Below are 26,583 nucleotides of genomic sequence, written 5' to 3' on the forward strand. Positions count from 1 at the left end.
AAGGTGAGTTTTCTTTAGGCAAAATTGATTGTATGATAGGCACTTGAGTGCAGGAGATAAAGGAGTTCCTTTCATTCAAACTTTATGTAATTATTAAGAGACCAGTAAGAGAGCAGATAAATCAGCAGTGGAGCAATATGCACACTATTATGTGGCCATGCATGTTTTATATTTTATTGTTTTTAATTGAGCTATACATTTTCCCCACTCCCATTCTTTCCTCCCCTCTCTCCCCTTCCATCCCCAAACCTATCCCCCATGCTCCTTATTTACTCAGGAGATCTTTTATTTTTCTCCTTCCTAGGAAGATCCATATATTTCTCTCTTAGGGTCTTTTTTGTTGTCTAAGTTCTCTGAGGTTGTGGACCACAGGTTGGTTTGTTGTTGTTATTGTTGTTTCATGCAAAAAGCTACTTTTGCGTGAACACATATTGTATTTGCCTTTCTGGGTCTGGGTAACCCCACTCAATATGGGTTTTTTTTTTTTTCTGGTTTCATCCATTTGCATGCAAATTTCAAGATGACATCATCTTTCTCTGCTGAGTAGTACTCCATTGTGTAAAAGTACCACATTTTCTTTTTCCTTTCAAAATTGAATGACGTCTAGGTAATTTCCAGGTTCTGGATATTATGAATAATTCTTCTATGAGCATGGTTGAGCAAATTTTTTTCTGGTATGATTGCACATCCTTTGGGTATATGCTTAAAAGTGGTATTGCTGAATGTTGAGGTAGATTCATTCTTAATTTTCTGAGAAATCACCATACTGATGTCCAAAGTGGCTGTACAAGTTTGCACTCCCACCAGAAATTGGGAAGTGTTCCTCTTACTTCACATTCTTTCCAGCATAAGTTGCCATCATTGTTTTTGATCGTGGCCATACTGACAGGTATAAAATGGTATATCAGAGTTGTTTAGATTTGCATTTCCCTGATGGTTAAGGATGTTGAGCATTTCCCTAAATGTCTTTTGGCCATTGGAGATTTGTGGTCACACATTTTAAGATTGGACTGTCATTCTCAAACTTGATGCATTATTTTGTTTTATTTACAACCACCATTCAAATTTGTAAGGGAAGTCAAGCAAGGCCTGGTATAATAGGTAGCATACCACATGATATCCATGGTTTAATTTCACGAAAAGACGGGGTAGTAAGGACCTGGTAGATTTGGTGTGGTAAGTTAATCCTTTGGAAACCAATAGGTACTTCTTATATTATTGCTTGGGGCCTCAGAAACAAGGTATATGAAGGGAATACATTTAGGGTCCTGGATTACTTTGATAAGGCAAATGCACTTGCATTTGTATTCATCTTTTTTTAAAACTATTTTTCTGTCCCAGGAAAGCAGGGAACAGCTAATGCTAAACCAGAGGAAGCTTATTAAAAACATATAATCCCATAAATTTATACATTTTAATAAAACTATATTATGTATACATGTATATATAGGTATATCTAACTATATCTAACCCTATTGCCTGGCAATAAATGTTGTCTTAACTTATTATTTGTTACTTGTTAGGAAACATCTTAATATCTGGCATAGTCACTGATGCGAATCCTGAACTATGTTCAATAGAGAAGCCCATCAACAGTTCCCTCAGCCTTCAATCCTCCTTCGGCATTTGGGGAAAATGTACACGGGACAGTAGAAAAGCACAGCTCATTAATTCTTCAACAGTTAATAAACACATCTTTTTAGGTTTTATGAGAGAACTATACCTGATTCAATTAATTTTGTAGGACTAGATGATAAATACAAGGGGATTTGGTCTACAACACTTACTTCAGTTGTCTAAGTAAATTGTTTCCTCTGGGTGTATGTATACACAGAGCATCAAAGATGCTTCCATCAGGATTTCCTAATTTTGCTGTAATATATTGACTTCATTGGTGGTAATATTCTATTTTATTTAGAGAATAATCAACTTTCTTCACCCTTTAACCAATCTTGTTGGAATCACTGTATTTTCCCTGTTCTTCTAGCACAGTCAAGTTTCTTTGACATATTCAGCAGCTTGGGAGCAATGGTGTCTTCTGACCTAAATTTATGTTTTCTACTTGATTAAGGATGATAAGATTCTATAATCTGAATCAAATTTACTGCCCATACATATGTGAAACACATCAGAAATTTTGGGGAAGTTCTCTCTGTATCTTGTATATATTCATTAGTCTTTCCTTGGCCTTGTCTTTTCATACTTTGAAGTAAGTTGAAAAATTACAAAAAAAAAACCCCTACTAATAGTATTATTTAACTGACTTTAAGGAGTGAAAGGAAGTTTTACTTTCTTTCCAGTAGTGAATATACCATTCAGGTTACTTTTATACAGTGGAGACAGGAACTGAACAGCTAACATTGAGTGGGATATTTCTCTTCCCTTAGGCTTAGGATCAATTTCAAGGATAAAAAGATGAAGTCAAACAGCGAAATCTTTGGATTTCTGAGGAAGATAAAACATAAAGTGGGTTTTGAAAGGTTTCATATATTTTTGTTGTTGTTTTGATTTATTTATTAAAAATAGATTTTTCTCACATACAGTTTATCCCAATTGGTTTCTCATCCCTGCACTTTTCCAAACACCTCACCCACACTCCTGTCTCTGTGTACGCTTTCCCTCCTTCTCCCATTCGAAAAGAGCTGTCTTCCAAGAGAAAACAACCAAACATGACAAAAGAAAATACAACAAGACATGGCCAAAGTCATCACACTGAAGCTGGAATAGGAACCCATCATGAGGAAAGGAGTCCAAGAGCAGGCAAGAGTCAGAAATTCTTCAACTCCCACAGTTAGTAGTTCTGCAAAACTAGGCTAACAGCCAGAATATCTATGCAGAGGATCTAGTGCAGGCCCATGAAGGTCCTGTGCCTACTATTTCAGTCTTTGTAAGCCCATATTTGCCTTGCTTAGTTGATTCAGTGGGTCATGTTCTCCAAGTGTCCTTAATCTCCTCTGACTCTTACAGTCTCTCTTCCCCTCACCTCATCCTCCAGTCCTAGGAGAGGGGATGGTACCCTGCCCTGTGGGAAGTCCTAGGCCCTCCTCCCTCCATCCAGGTATAGGAAGGTATGCATCCAAATAGAATAGGATCCCAAAAAGCAGTACATGCAGTAGAGAGAAATCCCAGTGCCATTATCATTGGCTTCTCAGTCTTCCCCAATTGTCAGCCACCTTCAGAGGGTCCAGTTTGATCCCATGCTTACTCAGTCCCAGTTCAGATGGATTTGGTGAGCTTCCATTAGCCCAGGCACACTGTCTCAGTGGGTGGACCAACCTCTTGTGGTCCTGACTTCCTTGCTCATATTCTCTCTTCTTACGCTCTTCAACTGGACCTTGAAAGCTCAGTCCAGTGCTCCAGTGTGGGTCTCTGTCTCTATCTCCATCCTTCACCAGACGAAGATTCTATGGTGATATTCAAGATAGTCATTAGTCTGACTACAGGACAAAACCAATTCAGGCACCCTCTCCTCCACTGCCCAGGGTCCTAGCTGGGGATATCAATGTAGACACTTGGGAACCCCTCATGAGCCAAGCCTTGTGCCAACCTCAAAGTGGCTCCCTTCATTAAGATATCTTCTTCCGTGCTCCCATATCCATCCTTCCTCAACTATCCCACTTACCCAAGATCTTCCCTTCTCTCCCCTTCTCCCTTCTCTCCCCCACTCCCCCCCTATGCTCCCAACATTTGTCTGGTGATCTTATCTGCTTCTAATTTCCAGGAGCATCTATATGTGCTTTTCTTTAGGTTCACCTTATTACTTAGCTTCCCTAGGATTGCGAACTATAGGCTCAGTGTCCTTTGTTTTTGGTGAGAATCCACTAATGAGTAGATTCTATTTCCTCATGACTTATAGGACTATTTAAATTGTTCACCTGGTCTTGATTTAACTTTGGTATTTGGTATTTATCTAAAAAATGTCCATTTCTTTTACATTTTCCAATTTTGTAGCATACCGGCTTTTTAATAAGACCTAATGATTTTCTGAATTTCCTCAAAGTCTGTTGTTATGTCCCCCTTTTCATTTCTGATCTTATTAATTTGCATATTCTCTCTCTGCTGCTTGATTAGTTCAGAAAGGGCTTTGTCAGTCTTGTTGATTTTCTCTAAGAACCAGCTCTTTGTTTCATTGATTCTTTGGATTGTTTTCTGTGTTTCTATTTTGTTGATTTCAACCATCATTTTGATTATTTCCAGTCTTTTACTTCTGGGTGAGTCTGCTTCTTCTTCTTCTTCTTCTTTTTTGTTTTTCTAGAGCTTTCAAGTGGGCTGTTAAGTTTCTAATATGAGCTTTCTTTGTTTTCTTTTTGTGGACACATAGTGCTATGAACTCTCCTTTTAGCACTGCTTTCATAGTGTCCCATAGCCTTGGGTATGTTGTCTCTTCATTTTCATTGAATTCAAGAAAGACTTTAATTTCCTTCTTTATTTCCTCCTTGACCCAGGGGTGGTTCAGTAGTTGACTGTTAAGTTTCCATGAGTTTGCAGACTTTCTGGGGGTAAAACTGTTGTTAAATTCTAACTTTACTCCATGGTGATCTAATAAGAAACAGGTAGTTACTCCAGTGTTGTTGTTGTTGTTGTTTTTTTTTTTTTTTTGTATCTGTGAATGTTTCCTTTGTTACCTAGATCAATTTTTGAGAAGGTTCCATGAGATTCTGAGAAGTTGTATTCTTCTATTTATTTATTTATTTATTTATTTATTTATTTAAGATTTCTGCCTCCTCCCCACCACCACCTCCCATTTCCCTCCCCCTCCCCTGATCAAGTCCCCCTCCCTCATCAGCTCGAAGAGCAATCAAAGTTCCCTGACCTGTGGGAAGTCCAAGGACCACCCACCTCTATCCAGGTCTAGTAAGGTGAGCATCCAAACTTCCTAGGCTCCCCCAAAGCCAGTATGTGCAGTAGGATCAAAAACCCACTGCCATTGTTCTTGAGATCTCAGTAGTCCTCATAGTCTGCTATGTTCAGCAAGTTCGGTTTTAACCCATGCTTTTTCAGACCCAGGCCCGCTGGCCTTAGTGGGTTCCCGATAGAACATCCCCATTGTCTCAGTGTGTGGGTGCACCCCTCGTGGTCCTGAGTTCCTTGCTCGTGTTCTCTCTCCTTCTGCTCCTGTTTTGGACCTTGAGATTTCTGTCCGGTGTATTCTTTTCTGTTTGGTTGGAATGTTCTATAGATGTCTGTTAAGTCCATTTGATTCATTACATCTGTTAGTTCTCTTATTTCTCTGTTAAGTTTCTGTCTGGTTGATCTGCCCATTGGTGAGAGAGGAGTCTTACAATCTCCTTCTATTAGTGTGTGGGGTTTGATGTGTGAAATGGGTTCTAGTAATGTTTCTTTTACATATCTGTGTACTTTTATATTAGGGACATAGATATTCAGGACTGAGACTTCATCTTGATGAATTGTTCCTTTGTGGCTGTTATGGTCCCCTTCTTGTTTCTGATTTTATTATTCTTTTTTCACCTTTTAGCTAACTTAGATAAGAGTTTGTCTATCTGATTGGTTTTCTGCTCCTGAATTGGGGTTGGTATGCAACAACTTCTGGAGGATGGAAGCCAGGCGGGGATGGTATAGGAAATGGATGAAGATGTGGGCAGTAAGGGTTAATATTTCACAATTTTGATATAGTGAACTTATTCAGTAGTATTTTCTGAGTCTACCAATGTGTCTGCATATAAGGATAATGTAATGTTCAATGTAAATTTGTGTTTTAAAACTTGCACAGCTATGTATTTTCTACTGAGGGAAAATTTAAAATTACACATTATGTGGTTCTTATTTACCCTGAAGTAATTTAAATAAACTTTTATTTATCTGAGTTTTGATGTCTTTTGATAGCCTACTATTTTGGAAAAATAAATTTTAATAGTTATATCAGAATGTTCATTTAAATCTGAATTAAATGAATTATTTTGTTACATTAATAATAACACTATAACCAGGGAAAAAAAAGATGTTCCAGAATTTGTTCTATGTGTATCAGCCTCAAGTAGAAAAAGAAAAACATTCTCAATAGCAACAAGAAATTATGGCTAATTACACTATAATGTTTTAAAATATAAAAGTTTACAATAATAAATGGTATTATATTAGAAAATTTGAAAACAATCCTGAATTTTAAGTTGCCAAGTTTTCTACATCAATAACTATTTCTTCTTAGTGTTGAATGAACAAAGTACTTTCAAAAGTATCATCAAGTATAAATTGATTTAAGTGAAAATTCTCTTTAATTAGTACAAATTAAGTAATTGTAAAAACAATAATGTGTGTTGGGTAGGGAGATGACTCCTTGAGTAAGAATGCTGTTTTTGCAAGTCTGGGGACCTGAGCTGAAATCCCCAGACCCCACCAAAAGAGCAGAGTATAATTACACCTGGCTACATTACGTGAGGACTAAGACAGCTGGATTCTCATACCCACCAGCCAGCCAGATTAGACTAAATTTTGGCCTTCCTGTTCTGTGAGGATCCCTATCTCAAACAGTAAGGTAGAGGATGATAGAAAAAGACTCTTGCATTCCTACTGTGGTCTCCACATATTCACTCACTTGCTCATAAGAATACAGAACACACACATATACATACAAACATATAAACATATGTCGTAGGAGGCTGCTTGTTCATTTCCCGGCTGCCCAGACTCCCAAAATAATCACACAGAAACTATATTATTTAAATCACTGCTTGACCCATTAGTTCTAGTTTCTTATTTGCTTACTCTTACATCTTAATTTAACCCATCTCCATTTATTTATATTTTACCATGAGGCTCCTGGCCTTCTGGCAAGGTTTCAACATGTCTGTCTCTGCTGGATGCTCCATGGCTTCTGTCTGACTATGCCTCCTTTTTCCCAGCATTCAGTTTAGTTTCCCTACCTACCTCTATTCTTCTCTGCACAGGCCCATGCAGTTTCTTTATTAACCAATGGTATTCACAGCATACAGAAGGGAATCCCTCATCAAACACATACAGAAATAAACACATAGATAAATCATTTTATATTCTTTTTAAGGAAAAGGCAATTATATTTTCCTTAATATGATACTAATTGAAGATTGTAGATGTAACTTTCTGCAAATGTTGTTTGCATGCTTTTACTGGAATGAAATTTGAGTTGACATTTTATTATTGGTATGTACATGTTGGAACAACTGTTCCAAGTTCATTTAGTAAAATAACTTGAAAAAAGAGCCAAGCCTATTTGACAGTTATTGAGTAGCTCTCGTATGCCAAGGCATTTCTTACATTATGACATTTCATGCAATTGTTTTAGAATTGAGAGAACTTGACCTCAGCATAATTGCTTATTGTTCACATGGGATGTCAGTCAAATTTATAAATTAAAGTGATTATAATGTTTAAAATCATAATTTGTTCAACATCTATTCACTGTTCCCCAACATTTGCTTGTGGTCTACTGTTTCCTGTCCTTAGTCTGTTCCCTAGACAAACTTTGACTCTTTTACCATTTACATATATATATTCTGTTTTTAATAAAGAGACAATTGTAACTCTCACACGCCGTGCACCGCAGCCTCCATCTCTGCTCTAATCGCTAGAACCCAGTTCACAAGCTTTGGGCAAGGGACTGGAGGTTGAGAATACACACACAGAGACAGACCGACACACAGACCTTCCAACACTGGTACCAAAAGCCCCTCTTTAATAGCACCATGGAGGCTTAAAGACACTGCAGTCAATGGCCAACAGGTGAAAATCCCATCCTCTGATCCTCTAAGCTAAGCACAGCTTCTAGTAACTTCAATTAGAAGGTTCTAGCAGGGAAGAGCAGCTGAAGGCCAGGACTTAATTGGTCCCAACACTCACATCCAGTTTTTAACTCCCATTGTCATTTTTTGATCATTTACAGAAACAATTTCCTAGCTATAAGTAGATAATATTTTGTGTTATCATGCCTACCCATCTAAAATTAACCTTAGTGATGGAATTCTGTGGCTGTAAACAAAATGTTATGGAAACCCACAGGCCACGTGGATGCTATTTCTGTTTTTATTCTCATTGTGCTTCTTAATCACTTATTTAGATTCTCAAAATCAGATATTTTCCTGTCATTTCCATTACTGTTTTTTTTTTACATTTGGAGGCTGACAGGTGTCTGTAATTTATATACCTGTTATTTAGCACTTATTATCATGTAATTAATTAATTTGTTATTTGTGTCTCAAGAGACTACATTGAAGTATACATTTGAGTACCTCTTCTTAACTACTTAGTTTATCACTTCTACTTTCAATTATTCAATGAATATTTACTGTGTTTTCTATTCCAAACAATAATATACCACTTGGACCCAAAGTTTTGAACTTAAGAGAAATAGGCTTATCTAGTAGCGCAAGCGATAATATTGAAAACAATTTTAAATCTTTTAATGGTTCCCTGTGACTATTAGAAAAGAGGACCCAACAGATGTCATGTGAATGATTCTTTAGAAAAAGATTGTTGGCATATTAAGTTAACATAAGACTAAGCTCCTTTCCTTTTATTAAGGCTGGGCAAGGCAATCCAGTATGAGGAATAAGCTAACAGGAGCCAGCCAGAGCAACAGGGACAGTTCCTACCTTCATTGTTAGGATTGCCATAAGTAGACCAAGTTACACAACTGTCACACGTATTAGAAAACCCAAGTCAGTTCCATGGAGGCTTCCTGGGTTTTACTTTAGTGTCTGTGAGTTCCTATGAGCTTGGTTAGTTGTTTAATGGGTTTTCTTGTGATGCCCTTGTCCCCTTTGACTCCTAAAATCTTTCCTCCTTCTATTCAGCAGAATTCCCTGAGTTCTGCCTAATGGTTGTCTGTTGAGTCTCTGTTATCTGTTTCCATCAGTTACTGGATAAAGGCTCTGTGATAGCAACTGGGATAGTCACTAATCTGATCACAAGAGGTGGCCAGTTTAGGCTATGTATCCATTATTGCTAGGAGTCTTAACTGGGATCATATTTGTAGATTTGTGGGAGTTTCCCTTGTATCAGGTTTCGACCTGACCTTGGAAAGGACCTCATCCAGTACGTTCCTTCTCCACTCACCAACCTGATCCTTCAAGTTCTCATCCCATCTTGCCACCAGTCCACACAGAAGATCTTTTCTGTTTCCCCTTCCCAGGGAGATCCACATGTCTCTTCCTTGTTACCTAGCCTCTCTGGGTCTGTGAGTTGTAACATGGATATCCTTTACGTTACAGCTAATTTATACTTTTAAGTGAATACATACCATGTTTATATTTCTGGGTCTGGGTTATCTCATTTAGGATGATTTTCTATAGTTCCATCTATTTGCCTTCATATGTCCTGATGTTCCCCCAACCAAAGAATGGAAAATGGGGTACACTTACAATGGAGTATTACTCAGAATTTTGCTTTTGGTCACTTTACTTTTATCAAATAGAAAATATGAATGCATATGGAATTCTGGGGTTATTAAAATATTATTTTCAATACTTTATTTAAATATCTAAAGTCTGCACTCTATGTACTAGACCCCAGTTCGTGAGCTTTGGGCAAGGGGCTGGAGGTTGAGAAAACACAGATGCAGAGACAGACTGACATGCAGACCTTCCAACACTTGTACCAAAAGCCCCTCTTTAATAGCACCATGGAGGCTTAAAGACACTGCAGTCAATGGCCAACAGGTGAAAATCCCATCCTCTGATCCTCTAAGCTAGGCACAGCTTCTAGTAACTTCAATTAAAAGGTTCTAGCAGGGAAGAGCAGCTGGAAGGCCAGGACTCATTAGTCCCAACATCCAGCTGAAGGCCAGGACTCATTAGTGCCAACACCCAGCTATGAATAATAACCAGGTATTTAGAAAAGAGATTTGGTTTCACCTGAGACATATAGTTCTAAACACACACACACACACACACACACACACACACACACACACACACGGGCGCGATAGTGAATACAGAAAGTACTTTAAAGTATAATGATTAAGAGGGACAGTAGGCCACTGAAGAATTGAATATAGCTAGGAAGTTTTCTTTGATTGATGCTAAATATAGTGTTATATTTAGAGGTTATAAATGCAGTAAAAGTCAACAAAGAAAATTTATGAAGAGAAACAGACAAATATTCAAAACGGAGTAAGCATATACAAGCCAAGAAGAAGGTGAGTTTCTAAATGAAGAGGACATTTGAGAAGGTTATACTGAGTGGTGATCATAGATTCAGGAAGGTTGATGTCATTGGTGATGACATCAGAATATCTTTTTTAAAATACTTAAATTTTACAATTGTACAATCTTAATTTAGGCTAAAGGAAAGCAGACTTCACTTGAATTTATTTGTCAATTTGAAATTCAATTATTAAGTGTCTAATGAGATACAACAGTGAGTGCAAAGACAAAATCAGTGAACAGGACAAAAGAGAGCACATTTCTGGCCTCTTGAGTTTCCCCTCTCCATGATCTGACAAATAGCAATCAACAGTATAAGAACTAAATTTGGTGAATTCATTATAAATGACAAATAGAAAGAGTAAAGAATGAATAACACAGGGATGAGGGGAAGGCAAATGCCAAGGGGGAAAAAAAGTCAAACAAATAAACACAAAACATTACTATGTTTTAAGAGCAGAATTATTTTCAAGGATAATTTCTGAGCTAAATTTCACATGGAATTCATGATATTGATGTCTTTGGTCCAAGGTTAGATAGTATTATTAGTATATTACCTATATATGGAACTTCTGATTTTATTTTAATCTTATAGGTAAAATATCCATAAAAAATAAAAATACAACAGCCTGAATTTTGACAGTTAACTGAGGTCTGAAACATATTTACAAGTAAGTGAGAAACTGCTGCTCTCTGCCATATGGGAGTAGAAAGTTCTGGGAAAGCATTCCCACACAAATTTTTAAAGCTCTAAACAAGATACACAGAGCAATTATTTTCAGACAGAACAACATGAGCGCAGTGAAAATGTGATCTATAAGAATAAGTGAAACAGCATGATCAGCCACAAAACAAGCTCTACTTTACTCAGATGTATACATACATACATACTACGTACCTACATGTACAAATAAACATACGCATGTGTTCCTACTTAAAAAATAAGATAATCAAGTTGATCATTGCAGTTTCACTGAATTGAGAAAACAGAAGACAAAGATTTATTTTCAGAGTAAGCAGGTGAAAAAAAAGGGATTTGTAGGAAAAACGATATATTAAAAACCCTCATAATCTACTCTGAGGTCCTTAAGCTACTTGCTTGCTTAATGTTTTCACATACAATTGATAAGAGTACATGAAGCTAAGCAAAGGAAAATGATTCTGGAGAAAAACATGGACAAAATAAGAACCAAATCTTTTGTGCATTTAGAAAAAAAATACATTAAGAGCATGTAATGGAAGGATCTTATTCAATGCCTCAGGTAATTATTAGGGACTCCAGAGAGGCCACTTCAAAAATATGGACATAAACCAATTCCACAGTGCAGAAAATACTGACAAATGAAATGTGACCAGCTAGGGTACAAACATTTACAACCACCCTGTCAAGCCTTCACATTTCCACACCTCCATATATCTAGGTAGCACAGCTCCTGGGATAAGTGGGAAAAGAACGATGTGCAAAGGTATTCCAGTTTCTAGCTACTTTGAATAAAGAGATAAAGCTTCTATGAATGTAGTTGAGCAAGTACCCTTGTGCTATGGTAGAGCATCCTCTGGGTATATACCCAGGAGTGAGATAGCTGAGTCTTGAGATAATTGTATTCCCAATTTTCAGAAAAGTTGCCATATTAATTTCCAAAATGGTTGTGCGAACTTGCACTCCTACGAGCAGTGGAGAGTGTTATTCAGGTGTAAAAACAATGACATCACAAAATTTGCTGGCAATGGATGGCAGTAGAAAAGACTATCCTGAGTGAGTTAACCAGAAAGACAAACATAATCGGTGCCTAGGCCAACTGTCATCAGAGAGGCTTTATCCAGCAACTGAAGAAAACAGAGTCCAACAGCCAAGCTTTAGCCTGAGCTCTGGGAATCCTGCAGAAGATGGGGAGAAAGGATTGTAGGAACCAGAGAGGTCAAGGAAACCACAAAAAAAAAAAAATAGCAAAGTGGTTCATGGAGACTGAATTGTTAGCCAGGGAGCCTTCATGGGACTGCATATATACTCTTGTATAGTTTGTTCATCTAGTGGAACTCCGAATAGTGTGAGCAGGGATTGTCTCTGACTCTGGTACCTGTTTTGGGAACCTTTCCTTCCTATTGGGTTGCCTCATCAAGCCTTACTGAAAAAGGAGATGCCTAGTCTAACTGCAACTTGATAGACCATGGCTAGCTGATAACTCAAAGGAGACCAGCCTTTTCTGTTGAAAAACAGAGGATGAGGAGAGGATGAAGGGAGGGGAAGGAGAGGAGAAAGGTAAAACATTGTCAGCATCAGGTTAACAGGCTGATCTTTTCATAATTTCTTAGAAGCCAGGTTCATGGTGGCAGGGGTTTGTGGTGGCAAAGAAAAAAGGCTGACTTTATCATGATGTGTGTCTATGGAGTTGTGTAGGCCCAAGTCTTATTTGAGTGTGGAGTGGTCACTCCTACTGTGTTCTCGGAAAGATATCTGAGATATGGGCAATGCTTTATTTTGTTTTATCCGGCTTGGAAGTACACAATCACTTAGCTGATAACAGCATGCAAATTGATAAGTCTATTGATAAGAATGCTGAATTTGTTATGTTTTATCCAAATTTTATTATTTCTACTATTAAAAATTTCAAAGACAATAAAAAATAATTTGTGTTTGTTCAACTTTTTCAGGCAGCTTCTTTTTTTGTCAAAAATTTAGACAATTTCTTTTCGTATTACTTTATAAATAATACCCTTCAAAATTTCCACTTCCTCCCCTCCTCCCACTCCCCTCCAGCTCCCCCACTCACACTCCCCGTTTCTCTCCAATCCTAAGAGAGAGCAGGGTACCCTGCCCTGTGGAAAGTGCAAGGCCCTCCCCACTCCATCCATGCTTAAGAAGGTATGTATCCAAATAGAATAGGATCCCAAAAAGCCAGTACATGCAGTAGAGACAAATCCGAATGCCATTATCATTGGCTTCTCAGTCTGCCCCAATTGTCAGCCACATTCAGAGGATCCAGTTTGCTCATTCTGTCCCAATCCAGCTGGATTTGGTGAGCATCCATTAGCTCAGGCACACTGTCTCAGTGGGTGGACCAGCCCCTAGTGGTCCTGACTTCCTTGCTAGTTCAACTCCTTAGCCATTGGCCAGCTTCTTAAAGATCTTTTTATAGACTCTTTGTTTCCTTTATTGTGATGATGTATGATTGAAATGTGTCTGCATTTTCTACATGAAAATTCTGATTTACCCAGTCCAATTAGATACTGAGGGACACACAGCTTAAATCATTGTAAAATAACATAAAGTAAAATAAATTGAAAAATATATTGCTATATTTTTTTATTATGGTTCTGTTCTATTTGGGTTTAAATTTTGTGTTTCTAATGAAGGAAAACATTATAACTCGATTATTTATAATGTTGTAACCTCAAAATCATTCTATATTAAATAATTGATGTTCATTTGAGAGTCATCAGTAGTGTTGTTAGTGTTCTCAAGAATTGTATGTGCTCATGGAGATGAGATGCCTGTGTGCCCTGACGCCATCCTGACCTAGTGTTAACCAGCTTTTGTGTAAGTTACATTCACTGTTTTGATCAAGCTGCTACAGTCCCAGAGCAGAACAAAATGCATCACTCATAAGTAGCAGATTAAGGAAGCCTGAGGTCAAAGTGCAAGCACATCCAGTGTCTGACTAAAAGTGACTTTTTGGTTCCTAGTAAATGTGTTCTTGGCTAAAGAACAAGTTGTTTGGAGGGGTCCTGGGAAGCTTCTAGGTTTTCTTTTATAAAACCTCAACCTTTTCTTTATAAGAATACCGTTGATGGGAGGGGACCTAAGGACTTTTTAAGGTCCCATGTCCTGATGAACTCAGAGAATTAAGAAAGCAACATAAATACCCTGGGTTAAGATCACAAAAATAAAGTCAAATAAAAAGTATATATCAGTTACCGAGTGTTGACAACAGGCTCTCCTTTCTGTACTGCCATATTCAACCCAATATATCTACTTGTATCACACATTGATGGTAGAGGCTATTTTCATTTTCTTTGTCCTAGAAACAACTGATGAATTGAATTTTGTTTATTTCCGCTGTCCATTAAGGCAGCTCCTAGTCATCTGTGGCTCTAAATATGTGATGGCTAGTGTATCTAAAGAAATTCATTTACTTTAGTTAAACTTGAACATCAATATGAATCTATTGACTACTAAATGGCAATGCTAACCAACAACATCCATTTCTGGAAACTATCTGGTAATAGAACATCTTATTTTCTATTAATCTGCCCTAAAGTTATACAATTGCTTATGTGCAAGATTTTTACACTGAAAATGTATTTGCAATTTGATTTTCGTAGCATCCTTACATTCCCAATACATTTTATTCCAACTGTTTCTCATCACTGTACACACACACATATGCACATATACACTGTTGAACATAAGAATAGAATAAATGTTTTAACTTTTACTGTTGTATAAACAATATGATATGTTTTCTGTTTGGGTTGTCACTGTAGTTGCTTATTTTGTTTTCTTCAAAGTTTCAAATCAATTTATACGAGAAATTCCTATTGTTTATGTGGGGATTGTCATTATGACTAATACTGTACCCATTCTTTTATAATTCTGGCTATGCTTAATATCATTTAGACACTATTCTCTCAGTCTCTAATGTCCTATCATTTAGTATTGCTGATTAAATTAGAAATTAGATCCTATATGTAAATAGTAAGTGTTCTCAAAAAGAAAATTTCAGCTAAACATGGTGGTAAAAGATTGTAATCACAGTTTTGAGATAGAAGTAGGAATATTAGAAGTTCAAATCCATACCCATGTTCATAGTAAGTTTGAATACAGGTATGAAATATAGAAGACACGGACCCAAAACACCAAAACCAAAATCAAGATGATATCAGTAGTTTTCATATTTAAACTTTAACCATAGATGTGATTATCTGATAAATTAATTGCCTTACTATTTTTCTTCTGTATTATCAGTTTAATACTCTATTGCTAAATTTATTCTTAGGATATTTTAAATTTCTTATCATTTCAGGATCATCAAACAATTTTGAGAGCATGGGCTGTGAAAGATTTTGCTCCAAATTGTCCTTTGTATGTTCAGATATTAAAACCTGAAAATAAATTCCACATTAAATTTGCAGGTAAGCTTTTGTCTTTACTGACAGTCTTCGAATTCTTCCATTAAATTCCTCCAGACTCTTTTGCTATTTATTGTTTACATTTATAAAGTGAGTGACAATTCATTAACTCATGGTCCTGAAGGGCAGAAAAGATTCTCTTTTAATTATTTACTTAAAATACAAGAATTTCTAAGATGCAATAATATAATACTTGAGATGAATCTTTCTTTTGACATTTAACTTGCTGTTTTTATCACCAAAGTTTACTATGCATGTTTTTAAGTTTATTTGTATTTTTAAAAGAAGCTGTGAATAAGTTTAATTTTCAGTTCTCTGCTGTATTAATTACTCAAAATACAAATTACCTTAATCTATAGTATATTGCAGTGTGATACATTAATATGCAATCTTTAATTTGAGTTATAGACTTAAAATAATTCAAGCAAAATTTAAATCTTCTGTTTTGTGGCTTTAGAGACACCATTTTAAAAGGATACATTGGCTAGGGAGATCATGCTTTGCATCCTTAGTTAATTGAACAATAAAATTAAATTTAATTATTTTTTTCCTAAATGCTTTTGTGGGAGAAAGGCACAATTTTGTGTCTGATCAATAACTCATGTACTTTTCTCCGCAATCATAATGGGCGTGTTCTGTATTTTGTTTATTTTGTTTTAAGTTACTTCAACAATCAAAGCTTAAACAATTATTAAAATGTAAGTCCTTTAAGCAACATGACAGAAGTTATTTTGTACACAATGTTTCCACATAACTTAAATGCTAACTTGTTGGCTTATTATACTGAAATAAACATTATAAATTAATTTTAAATAATAAGAAACTAATGAGGTGGTGTTACCGAGTTAGTTCTACCATGTCCTGACCGTATCACAAATGACTTAATCAGTTGCTTTTCAGAAAATGTATATAGGACAACCTAAAACACCGACTCTTTATGCTGTGTATTATTACACTTTGTAAGATCTTTAGAAAATACTCATTGCAGGAGGTCTGATTGGAGTGGTCTGAGGTGGTGGTTCCAAGGCTAACAAAGCTGAAAAATAGACATGATAATCATTCAAGAAAGATGCCTTTGTGAGGGAAATGGAAAAGTATATGTGAATTACCTCATTGGGGTTTTTCCATAATCCTGTTTGCAGTAAACATTCATATTTTTAATTGCTATTGACAAATTTAAAACAACATATCAGGGTAGCATTAATGAATGAGCAGTAATCAAAATATTAAAGTTTTTAATCTGAAAAGATCAGGTATGCAAATTACTATTCAGAGTGATGCTTTCCTTTCTTACTGAAAACTTGCCTCTGTTCCACCATATAGGGTTAATGGTGAGGATTAAAATATATTTGGAAAACTTAACTATCTATTGAATAATAATGGATTTAAATCATCAGGCAATAGCTGCAGGTAGTATGAAAAGCAACCCATAATTTTGAATGTGATATAATACATACTCAAAGGCTATATCCACTCTTTTGCACTTTCCTTATACGTTCATCAATAATATACTTCCCATAGATTGATCACATGTGTTGAAAGAGTCTATAAGCAAGTCAGGTGCTACAGAAACTATTCTGTTGATTTTCTTTCAGATATTTCACTTGACATTATGATTATAAACCTACCAAGATGAGTCCATTATTTCAAAATTCTCTTCCAAGGGTTCATCTCAATATTTCTTATTTTGACACATGTTGAAATTCTGCTTAATAGTGCTTTAAGATTTTTTATAGTTGAGATTACACATTTCAGATAGGAGTCTTTTTATAGTATTAAAGATAAAAGCATTATAGTTTCACTACAATGTCATAAAAATATTAAAGCTGATGTATGAAACTCGCAAATTAGTATAATTCATTTTATATCTCAGAAAGAATTTGAGAGGTAACACATTTTTCATAATAAAATTCAATGGATAAAACTGTCAGCTTGGATAGTATATTGCTAAAAAGATGGTCCCCAAGGAGCCAAACTTCATTCCACTAATATGTGGTCTTTTAGCCTCTGTGCTGTGTGTGAAGATGCTCTGTTTAGCGCCTTGTAGGAAAGGAAAGAAAGAGGAAATATAAGACCCATCCATCATTGTGCCTAATGGGTATCTCCCAGCAGGTACCCCAAAGTAGTAACTATTTTGTATATATTTTCATATCTCAGATGTCAGGTGGAAATTAACAGTTTCTTTGCTCACATGAAGAAATGCTAACTTTCTTTTACAATCAATTTTTGAATATTTTTTTTTCGTTTTGGAGTATTTTTGTCAGATTTGTTAGATTAAATGTAAATAATAATTTAGCTTTAGTTATGTTAAATCTATTTTCATTGAGAAAGGTTTTCAGTAATTTTGTATTGTGACAATTGGCACTGAAGCCTATAACACAGATTATTGCAGCATTCTATAAATAAGCGTGTTGGAGAATGTGGCTGTGTGACGTCTTTACTTTACTTCAAGTTTACCCAATAATTCTAGTGAAGCCTCTCCTGATCAATATTCAATCTAACAACATCCATAGAAAATTTATGCCTCCATACTGTTGAAGACCTCAAAAATTACTTCTCTTCAGTTGAAAAACCCTCGTTGGAAAAATGCAAAAATAAAAGTTCAGATATAGACATACAACTACAGAACATTTAGTCATACTGAAATAAATCTCATGATTGCCTTTTCTGTTTGCATTCCAAACTTATTTAAAATCCTGGAAACACATGTGCACAGACCAACAGACACAGACAGACAGACAGTTACAGACAACGTACATACTATAAGAGGAATGAGAGGGAGTGTGTGTGTGGGGGGGAGTTGCTTGTATTTCCTGCTAGAAAGGAGAAAACTTTGAATGAATTCCAATCAGCTTTACAAACAAACTGCATTCTTTTACTCATGAGCTTCATCTACAAGAAGTTCTTTCTTTCTTAGCTGATGAAGTTACTTGCCTTTTAATTGCAAGGAGGATGAATGTTGTAGGATAATGTTATAGGGATGACCTGCAGGTAAGCTAAGGGTAATTATGTAATCCCATTACTCCCAGTAAAATGTTAGATGCTCTGCACACACTCATATGTCTTTTCTTTCTCATCTGATTTTAAGTCAGAGAAAAGATTTCAAACACAATTAGCTAATGAAATTTTGAATTCTCCATAAATTTCATTTTTGATGTATTAAGATATTTTGTATGTAACATAATCTGACTGTAGTTAATGAATGAAAATCACACCCATATTTCTAAGTGTTTACTGAATGAAATACTTTCTACTTCACAACTACAACAAATCCAAAGTATGAATCATTCACTACAGTTGTGGGAGTTAGCTCTCCACTAATTACAAAGCATAATTACAATAAGAAGTTAGATGTGAACAAAAGTCAATATACATTTAACAGTACTTTTGACAGTGTTATAAGAATGAACTTTTATTAGCATGGCTACAATTGCAAAGACATTATTGTAAATAATGCATTCATACAACTCTTATGTTATGGAGAAATAGTTTGATTTAAAAAATTGAAGATTATATTTCATCTTAGACACTATGTGGATTTTTTTCTTTTTGTGAACCCTTAGATGTTTCAGTACCTCACTTTTTCCCACGCAGAAAAGAGAGTGTGGAACATGTTCAAGCAATATAAATATTGGAAATTAACTTAGCTGTTTCTAAATAGCATATGGTTATGCAGGCTTGACTTTCTCCAAATGGTAAAGTGTGATATTTTCAAGCAGAGTGATTTCTCATTTCCCATGTCACACCCACATAGACATTATCTTAAACTTTGCTTCTGCAACCTGCTTAAGAACACAACGCCTTGAATGTCTGTACTTTCAAAATATAGAACATAAGAACTTTGAAATTCTTGATGTTTCCAGATAGAACACTAACTATTCAACAGAAGGCCATGTTCAGTACTCTCTAGAGAATTTTTTGTTGTTTTGAAAAATTCAGCTTGCACTTTACTGGTTATTAAGTAACTAAAGTTTTTGTCCAGTCTATATTTTCTGATTCTTAGCAATTTGTTTTATTTGCTTTAACTTTCTGTGCATAAATACAGATACACAGATGCACATACTACACACAGACAAACATACCCACATGTTCAGATACATGCCTGTTAGACACACATGCTTACACACATATCTACAAAGACACACATGCACAGGTATCCACATATAAACACAGATAAACATATACACCATAAATCCATGTATGAACACAATAGATTCATACTTTAGCAAGATTCTCCAGAGAAGAAAGTTGTTCAACTTTATAGAGCTATACTAACAATTTTAATGTATGAACAGATTAATAATAATATTATTTATCTAGTGCATATTCATGGTTTTAATATTTGCAATACACTCTTAATTCTACATTTTAAAATTCAGTATTTTCTGAACATTTCTTGTAAATTTTTGTTAAATACTTTATAAAATCCCTTTAACTTTAGATATCTTCATTATTGTACAGAACTCATGTACACCCTCAGTTTCCTACAGATTATAAATTTCATATCTCATATACCATGCCATGTTTTGTCTAAAAAATAAGTTATGATTATATATGATTTTTAAGTAAAATATATTCCTGGATTTCATTTTTGCTTGTCAATTTTTTAATAGGATAGCATTTTCTTTTCATCTTTGTGGCCTTTGCAATTTTGATAAATGTTTTTAATAAATTAGCCATCCCGCTAACTAAGTTTTTTAACACCTGAATAAATTGGTCTTGCAAAATAGGTTTATCAGGTGCTGTTTTTGTAGGCCACTTATAATTTAATTAACATTGCGCTTTTTTAATTCCTTTCTTACAATTTTCAAATGTCTGTACAATTCTCAAACATTCAAACTCTCATGAGGTTCTGTGCAGAGTAAAATATTTTCTCCCATTTGGAAATTTTCCAGTGTATTTTGTTCAGGGCTGAACTGCAGTCTTCAGTTGTTCACAACCTTCATCCTTTTGTTCACACGCTTTGTAAAGAGTAGTTACTTGTTCTTTCTTTCTCCTTTATTTACTTGTTCAAATGCATCTGGGATCCCTTGTAAAAGAAATCTGTTGTCTCCACTAATGATAAGTGTGCACAGCATGATTGATATGTGTGCAGGGTGTGCTCTGTATTTGGAAGAAAATATAATTCATTTGCATCATACTCTAAAATTATGAGTGAGGTAAGATGTCAGGAAACTGTTTCTAGTCACTGTCTTTTTGGAGACTTAAATCTATCATGTCTCCTTCAATATGCTTTAGCTTCTGTGGCTAGTTCTTGATGATTTCTTCACATTTTTTTTTTTTACCCCAGGAAAACTCTTTGGGATAAACAAACAGGACGTGACAGATATTATGAGATGTTTTATTAATGCATTACTGATTGTCTTGGACAGTCTTATCATTCTTCAAAGACACTTAAAATTGTGCCTTAGTAATTATCATTTACTAATGAATGGGAATTTTTCTGGAAGCAATGAGAGGTTAACAACAGTCAAAGGAAAGCACATACAATTTAAACTAGAAAAAAAAAACCCTCACTCCAGGGAATATGGAGTGAAGTGGCGAGGTTAAAAAGCACTCCTGGGAGGGATTTTTTAGGAATCTATTATGGCTATTCAGGTGAAAGATGCTGAGAAATTTAATTGAGGTTGTGAAAATAGAAAGAGAGATGGAGGACAGATTCATAAACCATTTCATTTATGTCTTCATCGATTGTGAGAACTGAGGTGAGTGGGGAAGCATTGTTTTTTCTTTGCAACTATAAGGTTTTAAATCTTCACAGTTGATTAGATATCTAACATATCTATTTGCTAGTTGATTGATAGCTGCTTCAATGTCTCTACATTAGGTTCTGTGAATCTGCTATGCTTCATCTATCGATGGATTGTGCAGTGCCTGACTCCCTGTGTGTTTTCACTGCATTAAACAGAAAACATAGAAATCCAATAAGGATATTTAGAGTTAATAGTATATAATTCCATATTATGTAATACAAGACATTTCAAAATGTATTAAGTAGCTTCTGTCTGGATGCACACATTCAAAGAAGTTTCTTGTTGAAATATACATGGAAGAATTCTAAAAGAAACTATAAGTAAGGCAAGGAAAACTGAAAAATAAATATTTCCTGTATATTTTTTGGATGTTAGTATTTTACTCCATAAAGAGAAAAATCTGTGAAAACAACAAAGAATAAGCAGAACTATCCCCAGAACTCAAGGAGGTCAGGGAGAATTTCACACTCAGAGACTTGATGGAAGGGACACTGGACATTTGGTAAGAGATGTGCCCAGAAACACTGAACGATACTTATAGTGAAGTTACTCTAAATTGTTTTGTTTTATTTTTGCTTTGAGATGTATTAAAATACTATTCTAATCTTAATTTAAAATACTATGAATTAATTTTCCTTTAGTTTCATAGTATCTCATGAGTGGTTATCTGAGATAACTGATCAAGACTGAGCAGTGGAAACATCTCATCTGAGGATAAACTTCATTTTCAATGTGAGCACTTGTTAGAAGGTAGTGGTTCTTGACTGATCTAGAACTGGGGATTCTTCTTCTAGAAGTAATATTCCATTCTCCACCATGTGGTCCATTTTAAAGATTTTAATTTGCTTCCTCAAGGCCACATGGTGACATCTATTGTAGCTTTAGCTCTTTAAAACTAGGGACTGGCAGCACCTTTTTAAGGTTCAATTTGTTCATTTAACTGAAAGATAAATAACTTACCTTTGGTGTATAAATGTGCACCACGATAATACACTCAGTGTCTGCCCTCAAGGATATTAGATAATATATGCATAGTAGAGGGCCAAAATTTTTAATATCATATACGAATTCTATCAATCAATGAAGTGTCATTGCAGAAATCCAAAGTTAATAAACAACAATTAAAAGTCAAGGCTTCAAGTTATCTCATGGATTCTATCAAAATAATTGACTACATTTTCAAAGAATAAAAATTAAATATAAATATGTTATAAAGTAATATTCAAATAATTAATATAAAGTGCTGTTGCCCACACAAGAAGAACTTTTATACTTATTTTTCCAGCACTGTGGTAAACAGAGACACAGGTTAGGGCCAACAGCCTATCTTTGGGTTCAGGAACAGACTCTTTCTCAAAGGAAAATGGTGGAGTGATAGTTCAAGATACTTGACATCTTTTGGCTTGCATAGGTGTGGAAATCTGCATATATGTGTTTATATACTACTCACACTTACACATACACATGGACCCATAAAGGAGCAAATTATAATCTTACTCTTCATATGAACCAATGTAAAAAAATATTCCACAAATAAATATAAAATCATACATATGAGCATGAACATAAAAGAATACATTTTGACCAAATGATGTTTATTGCTCTAATGCAAGAAACTAAAATAATTAAAAATCAGATCAAATTGACCTCTTTACCATATTAAGATGGAAAATAAACTACATATAACAGTCTGAGTTAATGTCTGTCTTTGTGGTTTAGGTGTGTTTCTTGTAAGCAGCAGAATGATGGATCCTGCTATGGCATCCAATCTCTTAACCTGTGCCTTTTTATAGGTGAATTGAGACCATTGATATGAAGTGATATTAATGAACAGTGATTGTTAACTCTGGTTATTTATTTATTTATTTTGGTGGTAGAGTTTGTGTGTTTCCCTTCTTTGGGTTGTGCTTGTAGAGGGTTGTTAGATGTCTAAGTTATTGTGGATGTTTTTGGGTTCCTTGGGTGGTGATTTTCCTTCTATTACTTTTTGTAAGGCTGGATTTGTGGCTACGTATTGTTTAAATTTATTTTTATCCTGGAATATTTTGTTTTCTCCATTGATGGTGACAGAAAGCTTGGCTGGGTATAGTAGTCTGGGCTTGCATCCATGGTCTCTTAGTTTCTGCAGCACATCTATCCAAGACCTTCTGGCTTTCAATTGTTTCCATAGAGAAGTCAGGTGTAATTCTGATAGGTTTACCTTTATGTTACTTGACCTTATCCTTTGATGCTCTTAATATTTTTTTTATTCCATATGTTTTGTGTTTTGATTATTATATGGCAAGGGAATGTTATTTTTTGATCCAGTCTATTTGGTGTTCTGTATGCTTCTTGTACCTTCATAGGAATATCCTTCTTTAGGTTGTGAAAGTTTTCTTCTATAATTTTGTTGAATATATTTTTTTCTGAACTGTAATTCTTCTCTTCTTCTACCCCTATCATCTTTTTTTTTTAAAGAAAAAAAAATCCCTGCCTCCTCCCAGCCTCCCATTTCACTCCCCCTCTTCCCACTCTTCTCCACCTCCCCCCACTCCTCTCCCCCTCCCTTTCCAGTCCAAAGAGTAGTCAGAGTAACGTGCCCTGTGGAAAGTCCAAGGTCCTCCCCCCTCCATCAAGGTCTAGGAAGGTGAACATCCATACTGGCTAGGCTCGCACAAAGCCAGAACATGAAGTAGGATCAAAACCCAGTGCCATTGTCTTTGGCTTCTCATCAGCCCTCATTGTCCGCCATGTTCAGAGTCCGGTTTTATCCCATGCTTTTTCAGTCACAGTCCAGCTGGCCTTGGTGAGCACCCAATAGATCAGCCACACTGTCTCAGTGGGTGGGTGCACCCCTTGTGGTCCTGACTTCCTTGCCTATCATTCTTAAGTTTGGTCTTTTCATAGTGTCCCAGACATCCTGGCTGTTTTGTGTTAAGAATTTGTTGGATTTGCTGTTTCCTTTGATCAATGAGTTTATTTCCTCTATAGTATCTTCAGCATCTGATAGTCTTTCTTCTATCTCTTGTATTCTGTTGGTTATACTTGTGTCTGTAGTCCTGGTTTGTTTACCCAGATTGCCCATATCCAGCCGTCCCTCGGTTTGTGTTTTCTTCATTACTTCCATTTCAGTTTTCAAGTCTTGCACTGTTTCCATTACCTGTTTGATTGCTTTTCCATGGTTGGTTTCCTAAGGTATCCTCGAGGGATTTATTCATTTCTTCAAACTTTTTGTTATACTTCTCATCCATTTCTTTAAGGGAGTTTTTCACATCCTGTTTAAGGGACTCTATCACTTTCATACCGTTACGTTTAAAGTCTATTTCTTCTACTTCTTCTGGATTAGGTTGTTCAAGTTCTCCTGTTGTATGCTCACTGGATTCTGGTGTTATCATGTTGTTTTCCAGATTGTTGGAGGAATTCTTACATTGGTGCCTGCCCATCTCTTCCTTCAAGTTTTTTTAAGAGAGTCTTGGCAGCTTGATCTGGTCTTTGCTGTGGCTACCTGTGTACCTGGATGTTTTTCTTGGTCTGCCTTCTCTTAGGTCCCCTCAGCACTGGAGTCTCTCAGATCCTCTCCACCCTGGAGTAGGCTGGGGTGGTGGATCTAAGGACTCGGCAGATAGAAAGAAGTGCTGGGAGGGGGGGGGAAGCTTGGATGGGGTGAATGGAGAAAGGCAGTAGCTAGAGACAAGCCCCGTTGAATGGTCAGAAAGTTTAGGGCATGGGGGGGTGTGCCTGTGCTCCATTCCCATGGTGTCCGACCAGCTGGTAGGACACTCACATATTCCTCCTGAGGGATGGAACTTCTGGTACAGGGTCAGGCCACTTGCTGCCCAGGTACCTCGCAGACAAAAGGGCAGGCTTGCTGGGTGCAAGCTCAGAAGGACAAAGAAACTCCTGCAGCAGTTGCCCTCACCACTTTGTTCCCAGACCCTCAGCTCAGAAGCAGGCTGAGTTAGGGGATCCCATGACCCCACAAATGGAAAGCGGTGCTTGGAGGGCAAGCTGGGACAGGGATAAGAAGAGAAAGGCAGTAGCCAGAGAGAAGCCCTGCTGAATGGTCAGAAAGTTTAGGGGATTGGGTAATGCAGTCTTCTTTTAAGTCTAGTACAGAACATTTGTTGTGTTTTCAACTTTAAATTATATTTTGGAAACTATTAGAGTTACATTATTTTTGTAAACCTAAATAGGCTATTCATTCAGAAAAATCTACATTTATTTCTATTAAAAATTAATTTCTGAGACTTAAGCTAAAATGCATGTGATTGAAAATGCACCATTTCAACTTCAAATCCATGTCCCCCTTACAGTCTCATTTAAACACTTAAGATTTTATGAGATCTGAACTCAGTATCCCATCTTTTTCTTGTCCTTTCTATTTCATTTAAAATAGTCTAAATGATTTTTTTACTTCATCAAGGCTCCTGATATAGTGTTTAGCAGAGGGTGTCTCAGAGACAAGTTTCACTTCACAAATATTTCCTGGCTATTATTGATTATGATAAATGTCATAAACACACACACACACACACACACACACACACACACGATGTTGGAGTCAGGCATTCAGAGCTTTTATGGCAACTGAATATTGCCAAGATTCTATCCTCATGATTAGTAAACTGTCTCCTCAGAAAACATCTAGAACAGTTTGCATTGTATGAGAATCATAGATGAATCTTTATTAAATTAACTGGGATTTGCATCAAACTTGTACTAATCACATTATGTTGCCTGGCTCTTCAAATTTCAAGCAAAAACAACGCAGGTTTTTTTTAATCACATGAACCTTGAATACATAGACTTGAACACATTCTCAATACAGATAGTCTATCGTCCTGGTTCCCTTATATTTTGCCTAAGCATCTACAGTGTGTCACTTTGTTTAGACAACATTTTATGCGATTTTTAAATTTTCTCTCTATGTAGTACAAGCAAAATTCCATATCTCTAGACCCCCTTTTCTCCCTCCTCTCACACTGGATTAGAGTCCTCTCCTTAGGCATATCAAGAAGGTCCTGCCTATTGTGGACTCATTTTCTTCTTCAAATCACCCGCTGCTCTTGCAGTTACCACTCATATTTCACTGACTTTCTAATTCCTAGTAACATGGGAAAGTATACAAAGAAATGTTTTAACTATGTATTCCAAGTATGAATTTGTTTTACTCTGTTTTCTTATATGTTTTCAATTATAGTTAAAGGAGTTCTGCTCATTACCCTGTTGGGTCACATTGGTTCAAAACGTTTATGAAGTATTTTTTTGTTCCTTGATCTTCAGATTTTGTAGCTGGCTTTCATGAACAAGTACATATCTTTTAACCTTCTAATTTGACTACTGAGAAAATTACTTTTATTGGTTTTCTTTTCCTTTCTACTATTTTATCCTTAATTGTTCTTAGAAATTTGATTTACATCAGTTATTTAATGATTTTTTCTTTATTTCATTAGGGCATGCAAAATATCCATTATAAAATCTTTTGGGAACATTTGCCACATATTTATTTATGTGTTATAAACTCCTCCATGAGATCTTTCAAAATATCTTTGATTCTGACACTTAAACAACCTTATTCCAGTTGC

At 35.8% G+C, this 26,583-nt stretch overlaps 1 protein-coding gene across 1 annotated transcript in view; it reads left to right on the plus strand.

Moving 5' to 3' along the window:
* The window catches only part of Kcnt2 (potassium sodium-activated channel subfamily T member 2), a 374,550-nt gene that overhangs the window by 229,404 nt on the left and 118,563 nt on the right, over positions 1 to 26,583 (plus strand). Inside the window, exon 13 of the mRNA XM_041649255.1 lies at positions 15,161 to 15,269. Coding sequence (XP_041505189.1) covers positions 15,161 to 15,269 — 109 coding nt within the window. The remainder of the gene's footprint in view (positions 1 to 15,160; positions 15,270 to 26,583) is intronic.

This window comes from Microtus oregoni, unplaced genomic scaffold (genome assembly GCF_018167655.1).
Source record: "Microtus oregoni isolate MIOR12 unplaced genomic scaffold, Mior012 000003F_ref0000135, whole genome shotgun sequence".
Lineage (NCBI taxonomy): Eukaryota > Metazoa > Chordata > Mammalia > Rodentia > Cricetidae > Microtus > Microtus oregoni.